Below are 14,435 nucleotides of genomic sequence, written 5' to 3' on the forward strand. Positions count from 1 at the left end.
GGTAAAATCCGCCACTGATATGGACCTAACTGTACGTATAGGTTTGAGAGATAACAAGTTCCTGTTTTGTCACAGATGCATTTCTAGATGACAAGTTATAAGTGAATGTAGATTTCTGGGCTCACCTATATCGGAGATTGCAGATGGGGAGAGTTTTTAAAAAAAAATATTCAACAAATTTATGAAAGACCACAACAAAATGACTTCAAAAAACAATAAATATGAACTAGATGAAAAGTTTTTTCACCCACTTAACTGACATTTTTCTTTTTAAAAAGGTCATTAAGAATTGCTGATATAAAAAAAATATATAATTAAGTTATAAGCATCTTTTTTTATTCAAATGTACTTAAATATGTTTGTGAAAGAAAAAAAAAGGGTTTGCCATGCAAGGTCAATGCACCCCCTTACCTCCCCTGTGTTTAAATCTGTGGTTATACCAGTGGCAGTGGCAGTGGCATACCAGTCCCCAGTGGCATAACCCTCCCCCTACTAGGGTCAGAAGGACCCAAGTAACCTGTAGGGATGAGCGGGTTCGGTTCTTCGGAAACCGAACCCCCCCGAACTTCAGCCTTTTACACGGGTCCGAGGCAGGTTCGAACCTTCCCGCCTTGCTCGGCTAACCCGAGCGCGCCCGAACGTCATCATCCCGCTGTCGGATTCTCGCGAGGCTCGGATTCTCTCGCGAGACTCGGATTCTATATAAGGAGCCGCGCGTCGCCGCCATTTTCACACGTGCATTGAGAGTCATAGGGAGAGGACGTGGCTGGCGTCCTCTCCGTTTAGAGAAGAGAGAGACACAGTAGGAAGAGAGAGACACAGTAGAGATGAGAGAGACACAGTAGTAGTAATTTTGGGGAGCATTATTAGGAGGAGTACTACTATACTACTATACTACTTGCTGAAGTGATATAGATTAGATAGTGTGACTGTAAGTGTATTGTATTATCTGACTTGTGGGGGAGACACTGACAGTGGGGAGCAGTTAGAGTCTGAGAGCAGGACTCAGGAGTACATATAACGTACAGTGCACACTTTTGCTGCCAGAGTCAGTGCCACACTGCCATTGTTGTGACCACACTGACCACCAGTATAATAATATATTTTGTGATTGTCTGCTTAGGACTCGGAGTACTAGTTGCAAGTTGCAACGTGAGTGACCTGACCACCAGTTTAATAATCAATCACCACCAGTTTAATATATATATATATATATATATATATATATAAAATTGTATATAATATATATATATATATAATATTGTATACCACCTACCCGTGTTTTTTTTTTTTTTTTCATTCTTCTTTGTACATACTACTATAGTATAGTAGCTTACTGTAGCAGTCTGCGGTGCTGCTGAGCTAGCAGTGTCCAGCAGGTCCGTCATCAGTCATCATTACCTAATAAATATATTATCTACCTGTCCGGCTGCAGTACTAGTGATATTATATATACATACATATATATATTGATTTCATATCATTATCATCCAGTCTATATTAGCAGCAGACACAGTACGTTAGTCCACGGCTGTAGCTACCTCTGTGTCGGCACTCGGCAGTCCATCCATAATTGTATACCACCTACCCGTGGTTTTTTTTTCTTCTTTCTTCTTTGTACATACTACTATAGTATAGTAGCTTACTGTAGCAGTCTGCGGTGCTGCTGAGCTGGCAGTGTCCAGCAGGTCCGTCATCAGTCATCATTACCTAATAAATATATTATCTACCTGTCCGGCTGCAGTACTAGTGATATTATATATACATAAATATATATATTGATTTCATATCATTATCATCCAGTCTATATTAGCAGCAGACACAGTACGTTAGTCCACGGCTGTAGCTACCTCTGTGTCGGCACTCGGCAGTCCATCCATAATTGTATACCACCTACCCGTGGTTTTTTTTTTTTTCTTTCTTCTTTGTACATACTACTATAGTATAGTAGCTTACTGTAGCAGTCTGCGGTGCTGCTGAGCTGGCAGTGTCCAGCAGGTCCGTCATCAGTCATCATTACCTAATAAATATATTACCTACCTGTCCGGCTGCAGTACTAGTGATATTATATATACATACATATATATATTGATTTCATATCATTATCATCCAGTCTATATTAGCAGCAGACACAGTACGTTAGTCCACGGCTGTAGCTACCTCTGTGTCGGCACTCGGCAGTCCATCCATAATTGTATACCACCTACCCGTGGTTTTTTTTTTCTTTCTTCTTTGTACATACTACTATAGTATAGTAGCTTACTGTAGCAGTCTGCGGTGCTGCTGAGCTGGCAGTGTCCAGCAGGTCCGTCATCAGTCATCATTACCTAATAAATATATTATCTACCTGTCCGGCTGCAGTACTAGTGATATTATATATACATACATATATATATATATATATATTGATTTCATATCATTATCATCCAGTCTATATTAGCAGCAGACACAGTACGTTAGTCCACGGCTGTAGCTACCTCTGTGTCGGCACTCGGCAGTCCATCCATAATTGTATACCACCTACCCGTGTTTTTTTTTTTTCTTTCTTCTTTGTACATACTACTATAGTATAGTAGCTTACTGTAGCAGTCTGCGGTGCTGCTGAGCTGGCAGTGTCCAGCAGGTCTGTCATCAGTCATCATTACCTAATAAATATATTATCTACCTGTCCGGCTGCAGTACTAGTGATATTATATATACATACATATATATATTGATTTCATATCATTATCATCCAGTCTATATTAGCAGCAGACACAGTACGTTAGTCCACGGCTGTAGCTACCTCTGTGTCGGCACTCGGCAGTCCATCCATAATTGTATACCACCTACCCGTGGTTTTTTTTTTCTTTCTTCTTTGTACATACTACTATAGTATAGTAGCTTACTGTAGCAGTCTGCGGTGCTGCTGAGCTGGCAGTGTCCAGCAGGTCCGTCATCAGTCATCATTACCTAATAAATATATTATCTACCTGTCCGGCTGCAGTACTAGTGATATTATATATACATACATATATATATTGATTTCATATCATTATCATCCAGTCTATATTAGCAGCAGACACAGTACGGTAGTCCACGGCTGTAGCTACCTCTGTGTCGGCACTCGGCAGTCCATCCATAAGTATACTAGTATCCATCCATCTCCATTGTTTACCTGAGGTGCCTTTTAGTTGTGCCTATTAAAATATGGAGAACAAAAATGTTGAGGTTCCAAAATTAGGGAAAGATCAAGATCCACTTCCACCTCGTGCTGAAGCTGCTGCCACTAGTCATGGCCGAGACGATGAAATGCCAGCAACGTCGTCTGCCAAGGCCGATGCCCAATGTCATAGTACAGAGCATGTAAAATCCAAAACACCAAATATCAGTAAAAAAAGGACTCCAAAACCTAAAATAAAATTGTCGGAGGAGAAGCGTAAACTTGCCAATATGCCATTTACCACACGGAGTGGCAAGGAACGGCTGAGGCCCTGGCCTATGTTCATGGCTAGTGGTTCAGCTTCACATGAGGATGGAAGCACTCAGCCTCTCGCTAGAAAACTGAAAAGACTGAAGCTGGCAAAAGCACCGCAAAGAACTGTGCGTTCTTCGAAATCCCAAATCCACAAGGAGAGTCCAATTGTGTCGGTTGCGATGCCTGACCTTCCCAACACTGGACGTGAAGAGCATGCGCCTTCCACCATTTGCACGCCCCCTGCAAGTGCTGGAAGGAGCACCCGCAGTCCAGTTCCTGATAGTCAGATTGAAGATGTCAGTGTTGAAGTACACCAGGATGAGGAGGATATGGGTGTTGCTGGCGCTGGGGAGGAAATTGACAAGGAGGATTCTGATGGTGAGGTGGTTTGTTTAAGTCAGGCACCCGGGGAGACACCTGTTGTCCGTGGGAGGAATATGGCCATTGACATGCCTGGTGAAAATACCAAAAAAATCAGCTCTTCGGTGTGGAAGTATTTCAACAGAAATGCGGACAACATTTGTCAAGCCGTGTGTTGCCTTTGTCAAGCTGTAATAAGTAGGGGTAAGGACGTTAACCACCTCGGAACATCCTCCCTTATACGTCACCTGCAGCGCATTCATAATAAGTCAGTGACAAGTTCAAAAACTTTGGGCGACAGCGGAAGCAGTCCACTGACCAGTAAATCCCTTCCTCTTGTAACCAAGCTCACGCAAACCACCCCACCAACTCCCTCAGTGTCAATTTCCTCCTTCCCCAGGAATGCCAATAGTCCTGCAGGCCATGTCACTGGCAATTCTGACGAGTCCTCTCCTGCCTGGGATTCCTCCGATGCATCCTTGCGTGTAACGCCTACTGCTGCTGGCGCTGCTGTTGTTGCTGCTGGGAGTCGATGGTCATCCCAGAGGGGAAGTCGTAAGCCCACTTTTACTACTTCCACCAAGCAATTGACTGTCCAACAGTCCTTTGCGAGGAAGATGAAATATCTCAGCAGTCATCCTGTTGCAAAGCGGATAACTGAGTCCTTGACAACTATGTTGGTGTTAGACGTGCGTCCGGTATCCGCCGTTAGTTCACAGGGAACTAGACAATTTATTGAGGCAGTGTGCCCCCGTTACCAAATACCATCTAGGTTCCACTTCTCTAGGCAGGCGATACCGAGAATGTACACGGACGTCAGAAAAAGACTCACCAGTGTCCTAAAAAATGCAGTTGTACCCAATGTCCACTTAACCACGGACATGTGGACAAGTGGAGCAGGGCAGGGTCAGGACTATATGACTGTGACAGCCCACTGGGTAGATGTATGGACTCCCGCCGCAAGAACAGCAGCGGCGGCACCAGTAGCAGCATCTCGCAACCGCCAACTCTTTCCTAGGCAGGCTACGCTTTGTATCACCGGTTTCCAGAATACGCACACAGCTGAAAACCTCTTACGGCAACTGAGGAAGATCATCGCGGAATGGCTTACCCCAATTGGACTCTCCTGTGGATTTGTGGCATCGGACAACGCCAGCAATATTGTGTGTGCATTAAATATGGGCAAATTCCAGCACGTCCCATGTTTTGCACATACCTTGAATTTGGTGGTGCAGAATTTTTTAAAAAACGAGAGGGGCGTGCAAGAGATGCTGTCGGTGGCCAGAAGAATTGCGGGACACTTTCGGCGTACAGGCACCACGTACAGAAAACTGGAGCACCACCAAAAACGCCTGAACCTGCCCTGCCATCATCTGAAGCAAGAAGTGGTAACGAGGTGGAATTCAACCCTCTATATGCTTCAGAGGTTGGAGGAGCAGCAAAAGGCCATTCAAGCCTATACAATTGAGCACGATATAGGAGGTGGAATGTACCTGTCTCAAGCGCAGTGGAGAATGATTTCAACGTTGTGCAAGGTTCTGCAACCTTTTGAACTTGCCACACGTGAAGTCAGTTCAGACACTGCCAGCCTGAGTCAGGTCATTCCCCTCATCAGGCTTTTGCAGAAGAAGCTGGAGGCATTGAAGAAGGAGCTAAAAGGGAGCGATTCCACTAGGCATGTGGGACTTGTGGATGCAGCCCTTAATTCGCTTAACAAGGATTCACGGGTGGTCAATCTGTTGAAATCAGAGCACTACATTTTGGCCACCGTGCTCGATCCTAGATTTAAAACCTACCTTGGATCTCTCTTTCCGGCAGACACAAGTCTGCTGGGGTGCAAAGACCTGCTGGTGACAAAATTGTCAAGTCAAGCGGAACGCGACCTGTCAACATCTCCTCCTTCACATTCTCCCGCAACTGGGGGTGCGAGGAAAAGGCTCAGAATTCCGAGCCCACCCGCTGGCGGTGATGCAGGGCAGTCTGGAGCGACTGCTGATGCTGACATCTGGTCCGGACTGAAGGACCTGACAACGATTACGGACATGTCGTCTACTGTCACTGCATATGATTCTGTCACCATTGAAAGAATGGTGGAGGATTATATGAGTGACCGCATCCAAGTAGGCACGTCAGACAGTCCGTACTTATACTGGCAGGAAAAAGAGGCAATTTGGAGGCCCTTGCACAAACTGGCTTTATTCTACCTAAGTTGCCCTCCCACAAGTGTGTACTCCGAAAGAGTGTTTAGTGCCGCCGCTCACCTTGTCAGCAATCTGCGTACGAGGTTGCTTCCAGAAAATGTGGAGAAGATGATGTTCATTAAAATGAATTATAATCAATTCCTCCGTGGAGACATTGACCAGCAGCAATTGCCTCCACAAAGTACACAGGGAGCTGAGATGGTGGATTCCAGTGGGGACGAATTGATAATCTATGAGGAGCGGGATGTACACGGTGATATATCGGAGGATGATGATGAGGTGGACATCTTGCCTCTGTAGAGCCAGTTTGTGCAAGGAGAGATTAATTGCTTCTTTTTCGGTGGGGGTCCAAACCAACCCGTCATTTCAGTCACAGTCGTGTGGCAGACCCTGTCACTGAAATGATGGGTTGGTTAAAGTGTGCATGTCCTGTTTATACAACATAAGGGTGGGTGGGAGGGCCCAAGGACAATTCCATCTTGCACCTCTTTTTTCTTTCATTTTTAGTTGCGTCATGTGCTGTTTGGGGAGGGTTTTTTGGAAGGGACATCCTGCGTGACACTGTAGTGCCACTCCTAGATGGGCCAGGTGTTTGTGTCGGCCACTAGGGTCGCTTAGCTTACTCACACAGCTACCTCATTGCGCCTCTTTTTTTCTTTGCGTCATGTGCTGTTTGGGGAGTGTTTTTTGGAAGGGACATCCTGCGTGACACTGCAGTGCCACTCCTAGATGGGCCAGGTGTTTGTGTCGGCCACTAGGGTCGCTTAGCTTACTCACACAGCTACCTCATTGCGCCTCTTTTTTTCTTTGCGTCATGTGCTGTTTGGGGAGTGTTTTTTGGAAGGGACATCCTGCGTGACACTGCAGTGCCACTCCTAGATGGGCCAGGTGTTTGTGTCGGCCACTAGGGTTGCTTAGCTTACTCACACAGCTACCTCATTGCGCCTCTTTTTTTCTTCTTTGCGTCATGTGCTGTTTGGGGAGTGTTTTTTGGAAGGGACATCCTGCGTGACACTGCAGTGCCACTCCTAGATGGGCCAGGTGTTTGTGTCGGCCACTAGGGTCGCTTAGCTTACTCACACAGCTACCTCATTGCGCCTCTTTTTTTCTTTGCGTCATGTGCTGTTTGGGGAGGGTTTTTTGGAAGGGACATCCTGCGTGACACTGCAGTGCCACTCCTAGATGGGCCAGGTGTTTGTGTCGGCCACTAGGGTCGCTTAGCTTACTCACACAGCTACCTCATTGCGCCTCTTTTTTTCTTTGCGTCATGTGCTGTTTGGGGAGGGTTTTTTGGAAGGGACATCCTGCGTGACACTGCAGTGCCACTCCTAGATGGGCCAGGTGTTTGTGTCGGCCACTGGGGTCGCTTAGCTTAGTCATCCAGCGACCTCGGTGCAAATTTTAGGACTAAAAATAATATTGTGAGGTGTGAGGTATTCAGAATAGACTGAAAATGAGTGGAAATTATGGTTTTTGAGGTTAATAATACTTTGGGATCAAAATGACCCCCAAATTCTATGATTTAAGCTGTTTTTTAGGGTTTTTTGAAAAAAACACCTGAATCCAAAACACACCCGAATCCGACAAAAAAAATTCGGTGAGGTTTTGCCAAAACGCGTTCGAACCCAAAACACGGCCGCGGAACCGAACCCAAAACCAAAACACAAAACCCGAAAAGTTTCAAGTGCACATCCCTAGTAACCTGCAGTGTAAACGGGTAACCCGGGTCACACTGAAACCCTGTGGAGAACCGGATCATCTCCAAGCACCAGCAAAGGAAAGACCCAGGTTCAGACTAAGATGTGAATGGCGTTTCAAGCCGCTATGACGCAGCTTGAAACCAGGTTCAATTACTCAGGTTGGACCTGGGTTTTTCGGTGGAATAGGTGTATTATAGGATGTGTGTAGTGTGAAGCAGTGCTACAGTATTTCAGCGATCTAAGGTGCACTTATGGACTGAAACGTAAGCAGGAGATATCTCCTCTATTACCTTTATAATGAATGCCAATTTCTACAAAAGTAGGTGAAAATGTTAATGGTAAAGAAAATAATCCAACTTGACTTTGCCATTCAATTTATTGCCGCTTTAAATCTGCAGCCAAGATCGCAGAAATTGCACTACTACACACGACTCGCACCTTAATACATATGACCCAGTGTCTAAAATATCCACTGCACAAGGAGCTAGGGGCCTAATTCAGACCCCATCGCTGATGGGCGAAAGTCGGTATGAATAATTTTTTGCACATCTGCGCATGCGCGTACACCGGTATGCGCATGTGTAAGGTCCTAGACTGCGTACTTTGCAGAACGCAGTTTAAGACCTGGAGGAGAGCTGTAATGGGGCTTTAACGCCACTTTTGTGGGCATCGACACTCCGTTTAAGGGGCGCGGTCCATTGCATGGGTGGGTCGCAGCAGCTGCATGATGTCACACGTAGCCACTGTGACCAAAAACATGGCGGGTAGCCGTCTGCCTTTGCTGCTAGGCTGTGTAGGTAGAGGGCTACTCGAAACATGCGAAAGCATCGCCGTCGATTTTACGCACATCTACGCTCAGGTCTGCATTACCCAATAGGTTAGGATAGATATGGAAATATTATTTTTTTTCAGAAGAAAGATAAAGTAAAAGGCCTTTACAGTGGCTGGAGTGGGGAGGGATTGGACAATGTAGGGGGCAGGATGAGGTAGAGCATATACCATGTGCAATATACTAATTAACAACCATCACAATAATGATAATAATAATAATAATAATAATAATAATAATAATACTGCTATGAAATTCAATATATTTTAGAACCTTGACTTTACATTGGAACTTCATTTTATCATATATGAAAACTTAATTTCTCAATTGCTATTCATAACGTTGCATTGATTTTCCATATATATATATATCATCGTCATCATCATCATCATGAATTACCTCCTATGCACAATGTGTCAGGATCAAACCAACAGCCGGAGTCTGCAGTAGGGGGTGTTCCTCCAGGGAACCGAATGGTCTTTCCCAAAAAGCGCACCAAATTAGAAGACATCTCCACCGAGTAGGTTGGGAAGAGCTGGTTCATTTTCCCATCAGTGTCTAAGACCACAAAGTTGCTCAGCCCATTCCCCTTCCCATCCGTGTATAGCATCTGTATAAATCCAGGGTAATCCAGATTTTTGGTATATTCCACAAGGCTCGTTCCTGAGATCCAGACCCCTTGTTTCCAAGCGGCGCTCATTGCTTTGGCCAATAAGTACATTGAGTCATAGATGGTTCCAAACAACGGTGAGACCTGTTGAAATAGATTTATTGGTTGTGACCACTGGATTCAAAAAGAAACCTGATTGGCAGCATCTCCTAGACATACAAGTCTACAGTGAATGAGAATCATTAAGATCAGCCAATGAAACGACTGTTCTGAACGATTATTATTCAGTCTATAGGCTTGAGCAAGACCCTCACACTTGTAACATAAATGTAGTCTGCATTATATTTAAACATGGCTATAAAAATGTTAACATTTCAGTGTATGACATATTTGCAGAGTTGAGGGTTTCAGTTGTGCTCTATGATCACTATTGTCCACTAGGGGGCAGCGTATGACCTTTTGGTTACCCACCTGTTGTGGTTCCAGATGAGTCTTTATTTCTCCCTTTTCCTTGAGATCGGCAAAGACATCATAAAACGACTTTTCCTCGTAGTCCATTGTGATGGTCAACACGGCATCGTAGGCCTCCTGCAGCTTGCTATTTTTATCAAGGATGGACAATGAGTTGTTTTTGTAAGGAAGGCTGTAAAGTAAAGTGTCGTATGGTACAAAGACATATCTTCCATCTGTTAGTCCCATTTCATGCGCTTTTGTAAGAAAGGTGGCTTGTTCTTCCCCTCCAACCAGTACAGAATGCATGCACATTATAATGACTAGAACACAAAAATAACAGACATGGTTAACGAAGGACAATCTCTGTGGGTGAATGAACACACTACTGATAGGCCAAAATAAATACAGTAATGGGAGATACATAATAAAGACCATGAAAGGGAACTCTATCTTAAGAGAATTCGGCTGTCCAATCAGATTTATTTCCAATGCTCTTAGATACAACATTAACACTTATGATTGTGTATTGTGAGCAGATCTGTTGGCGTACTGTATCCAATGGCAAGAAAGATAATATATCTGCCTGCACCGCACAACATACTGTAATTCTGTGTACTGTGAGCAATGTCAATAATCAGTACTCAAGGACACTGGAGTCATACTAGAGATTCAGTTGTCTAGGTAAGTGCGCTTGCTGATTGTGTTATCAGATTGGGCGGTCTCTTCTATCCAATCACAAATGGATTCACTAGACATCTACCATTTGGCAGCATTGAAATTCCTGTCCTCTTTTCCGGCTTGGAGAGATATTTGCCATTCCACTGTGAACATGTGGCGCTAATGGTCGAGCACAAGGGGAAAAACAGCTACGAATGTTCTATACTAAGGAAAATGTTATTTAAGGGACTGCAGTATCCCACAGTTGTGAAACTCTTTAATGTTGGAGCCTCACTCCTTTGTCAGCCTTAGTAAAAGGCTAAGTCAAACAGACCCTGGTCCTGCAACAAGTTCAGAGACTGGCTGATCTCTTTGAGCACTGATTTATAAGGATCTAATGAATAAAGATGTTGTTCTTCTGGTATTGAGCTCTGGGTCCTAACTATTGGCCATGAATTGATGTTAACTGACCATTCTGCCACCTGAAAATGTTGAATTAAGTTTCTGGAATGTTGGAGATATGTACTGTATCACCTTCTCATTCCCTGTCAGCACAGGAGAGCAGCAGTGAATGGGTACCACACACACCGGCCATGACGCCTCCTGGGGGGTGTGGTATAGAAGATCTACAGTGTCTAGGTAGACAGTCATTAGGTCGATCCAATTTGGTCGCCATGCATTCGGTTGACTGGGTCGAAAGGTCAACAGGTAAATGGTAGACAGTGGTTGAGGTTGACAAGCACAAAAGGTTGACAGAGTCAAAAGGTCAACATGAAAATGGTTGAAAGACAAATGGTTGACATAGGTTATTTAGTTTTTGGGGTGTCATGTTGTATGTTTCATCATATGTGACCATAGTTAGTGTAAACGTATACCTTCACAGGCTCACTCCGCTCACCACACTTTTGGCAGGTTACCATTCCCAATCGTAGTCCACATGGACAGTAAATTAAGCAAAAGTTGGGAAAATATGACCCCCCAAAAAAACTGGTGTCGACCATGTGTGTTGACCGTTGTCATGTCAACCTTTGTAACCTGTCAACCCTTTGTACCTGTCCACCTTAACCACTGTTTTACCTTAAACCTGTCAACCTTTTGACCCTGTCCACCTTTTGTACCTGTCAACCTAACGCATGTTGACTATATGGTGTTGACCTATTAATTGTTGACCTAGACACTGTCGACCTATCATCCAGAAACTTACTCGAGGGAAGGTGGGGAGGAGAGGACAGGCTAGGGCAGTAATCAAACCTCCAGGGAAGGTAGGGAGAATGGAATGGCTAGGGTACTATGTATGCCTCCAGGGGAGGTGATAAGAGAGGACAGGCTAGGCCACAGGGCATACCTCAAGGGGAGGTGGGGAGAGAGATCAGGATAGGGCAGTAATTAAGCCTCCAGGGAAGGTGGGTAAAGAGGACTGGCTAGGGCACTATGTATGCATTCAGCAGAGGTGGGGAGAGTGGACAGGCTAGGGCACTAGGCATGCATACAGGGAAGGTGATAAGAAAGGACAGGCTAGGGTGCTATGCATGTTTCCAGGGGAGGTGGGGTGAGAGGAAAGGCTAGGGCACTATGCATGCCTCCAGGGGAGGTGGGGAGAGAGGACAGGCTAGGGCACTATTGATGCCTCCAGGGGAGGTGGGGAGAGAGTACAGGCTGGGGTACTATACATGCCTCCAGGGGAGGTGGGTAGAGAGGACAGGCTAGGGCACAAGGTATGCATCAAAGGGAAGTGGGGAGAGAGGACTGGCTAGGGTACTATGTTTGCCACCAGGGGAGGTGGGGAGAGAGGACAGGCTAGGGCACTGGGCATGCCACCAGGGGAAGAGAGGGGACAGGCTTGCACACAAGGTATGCCTCTAGGAGAGGTGGGGAGAGGACTGGCTAGGGTACTAGACATACCTCCAAGTGAGGTGGGTAGTATGGACAGGCTAGGGCACTAGACATACCTCTGGGCAGGAGAGGAGAGAGGACAGGCTAGGGCACTATGCATGCCTCCAAGGGAGGTGGGGAGAGAGGACAGGCTAGGGTGCTAGATATGCCTCCAGTGCAGGTGGGGTGAAAGTACAGGCTAGGGCACTAGACATGCCTCTAGGGTAAGTGGGGAGAGAGTACTGTCTAGGGTACTATGCATGCATCCAGGGGAGGTGGTTAGAGTGGACAGGCTAGGGCACTAGACATGCATCCTGGAGAGGAGAGGAACAGGCTAGAACACTAAACATGCCTCCAGGGCAGGGGAGGAGATGGGACAGGCTATTACACAAGGTATTTTTCCAGGGGAGGGGTAGAGAGAGGACAGGTTAGGGCACTATGTATGCCTCCAGGGGAGGGGGGAGAGAGGACTGTCTTCAGAGGGCGTTGGGGAGAGGATAGGCGAAGGCTCAAGGCATGCCTCCAGGGTAGGTGGGGAAAGAGGACAGGCTAGGGCACTATATATGCCTCCAGTGGAGGTGGACAGAGAGGACAGGCTAAGGCTCTAGGTATGCCTCCAGGAAAGATGACATAGCCAGGCTGCTAATGTGGTGCCAACACACACACACAGCACCGATTTAGAGTGGGTGTTGCTATTTCTAGCATCCAAGACAAATTTGTTGGTAAGAATGTTTTACCTGAAGGTGGATAGATCCTACTGCAGTGTGGAAATGAGCACAGTCCAGGTGTTTGTTCACACAAGAACAGCACAGCAGTGGTACTGCTCTTGTGTGGATATAACCTTGGTGTACTGTGGTGATATGGGCAACGGAGATTCTAAACCTTGGTGTGCCATCTAAACAGTAATATACTATCTATCTATCTATCTATCTATCTATCTATCTATCTATCTATCTATCTATCTATCTATCTATCTATCTATCTATCTATCTATCTATCCTGTACAGGAAGAGGCAACACTTGTAAGATGCTTCCGGTGACCATGCAGTAATGAACAGATCAGTTCTAATGTAAAGAGAGTTATGTACACTGGCAGATTTTACCTATGGGCTGCAGGACTGCAGCCCTCCCCAGGCAAAATCCACCACCCAGCTCAGTGTTAGTGAAGCCAGATGCAGTCCGTGACTGCACTGGCTTCACTGTGACTGGAAGTGACTTCCTATTGGACGTCCTACCTGTCAGTCACAGACACACAGCAAGGCAGCCCAATTGGAAGGTGTTCCTTCCCTCCGGGACTGCCAGACCGGGCTGTGATAGGCAGAGAGCTGGCTTCCCCTCCTTTGGCGCAGCCAAATCATACCTGGTTTCTATTGGCTGCCGGATCCATAGCACAGGTGCTGGTACCCGGGGCTGGCAGATGGCTGTCTCCTCTCCTCTCCCTGGCATGGGGGCAGTGACAGCCCTCCTACTAAATGTAAACAGGAGCCGACGTTGGTTATGTATTTTATTGAGAGAAGACTGAGAATTGTACTGATATACTGTATAATGTGGGGAGTATAGGTATACTTTATATGTTGCGCTACGTGGACTAGGCACTCGGAACAAATTATATCTTTAGTTATTACTGTGTTGGCAGCTGATTATTTATGAGACACGTACAGCACAAGTTCCACCACAAAACTTCTATAATTAGGCTTCTTGGAGAACTTACCGACAGCACAAACTGATAACCGCCTGGGTTTTCCGCTTTAATGACTCAAGTATAGATGTATCAAGTCTTGGGGAAGCGTTTTCAAATCTTGGAGAGTTATAATGTACCCAAAGCAGCCAATGAGCTTCTAACTGTCATTTATCTAGCACAGTCTCTGGAAAACTCTATTTCCATTAAAAAAAAATGCCTTTCTACCTTTCATACGTTGGTTGGCCCATAAGCTAAATGGTAGGGATTTAAAGGTGAAGAGGGAGAGGTGATAGAAACTGCACACTGTAACTCAGGGGTTAATCAGTTTGTGCTCTTTAATCTTATATTTGAATGACTGGTACAAATGAAATGTAATAAAGCACCAGAGTGTAAATGTAATTGCAAAATCTATGAAAACAGGTTAATATCATAGAGAATGAGGTTCCTTGGTGCACTGACTGTCCTTTGGCTGGTATCCGGACTCCAGGTTGACAACAAAAAGGTCAACACACCTTAGGTCATCGCCAATTGGTTGACACACCTTATGTCGACATGGACAAAGGGTCAACATGGACAAAAGGTCGACAGGAACAAGGTCGACATGGAAAAAGGTCG

At 45.5% G+C, this 14,435-nt stretch overlaps 1 protein-coding gene across 1 annotated transcript in view; it reads right to left on the bottom strand.

The window, feature by feature from the left end:
• LOC134990002 (retinal guanylyl cyclase 2-like) overlaps positions 1-14,435 on the bottom strand; it is a 253,537-nt gene that overhangs the window by 231,495 nt on the left and 7,607 nt on the right. The window contains exons 2-3 of the mRNA XM_063950643.1: positions 9,629-9,930; positions 8,947-9,301 (exon numbers count right to left, since the gene is read on the bottom strand). Of these exons, the coding sequence (XP_063806713.1) occupies positions 8,947-9,301; positions 9,629-9,930 (657 nt within the window). The remainder of the gene's footprint in view (positions 1-8,946; positions 9,302-9,628; positions 9,931-14,435) is intronic.

Source organism: Pseudophryne corroboree, chromosome 2 (genome assembly GCF_028390025.1).
Source record: "Pseudophryne corroboree isolate aPseCor3 chromosome 2, aPseCor3.hap2, whole genome shotgun sequence".
Classification (NCBI taxonomy): Eukaryota; Metazoa; Chordata; class Amphibia; order Anura; family Myobatrachidae; genus Pseudophryne; species Pseudophryne corroboree.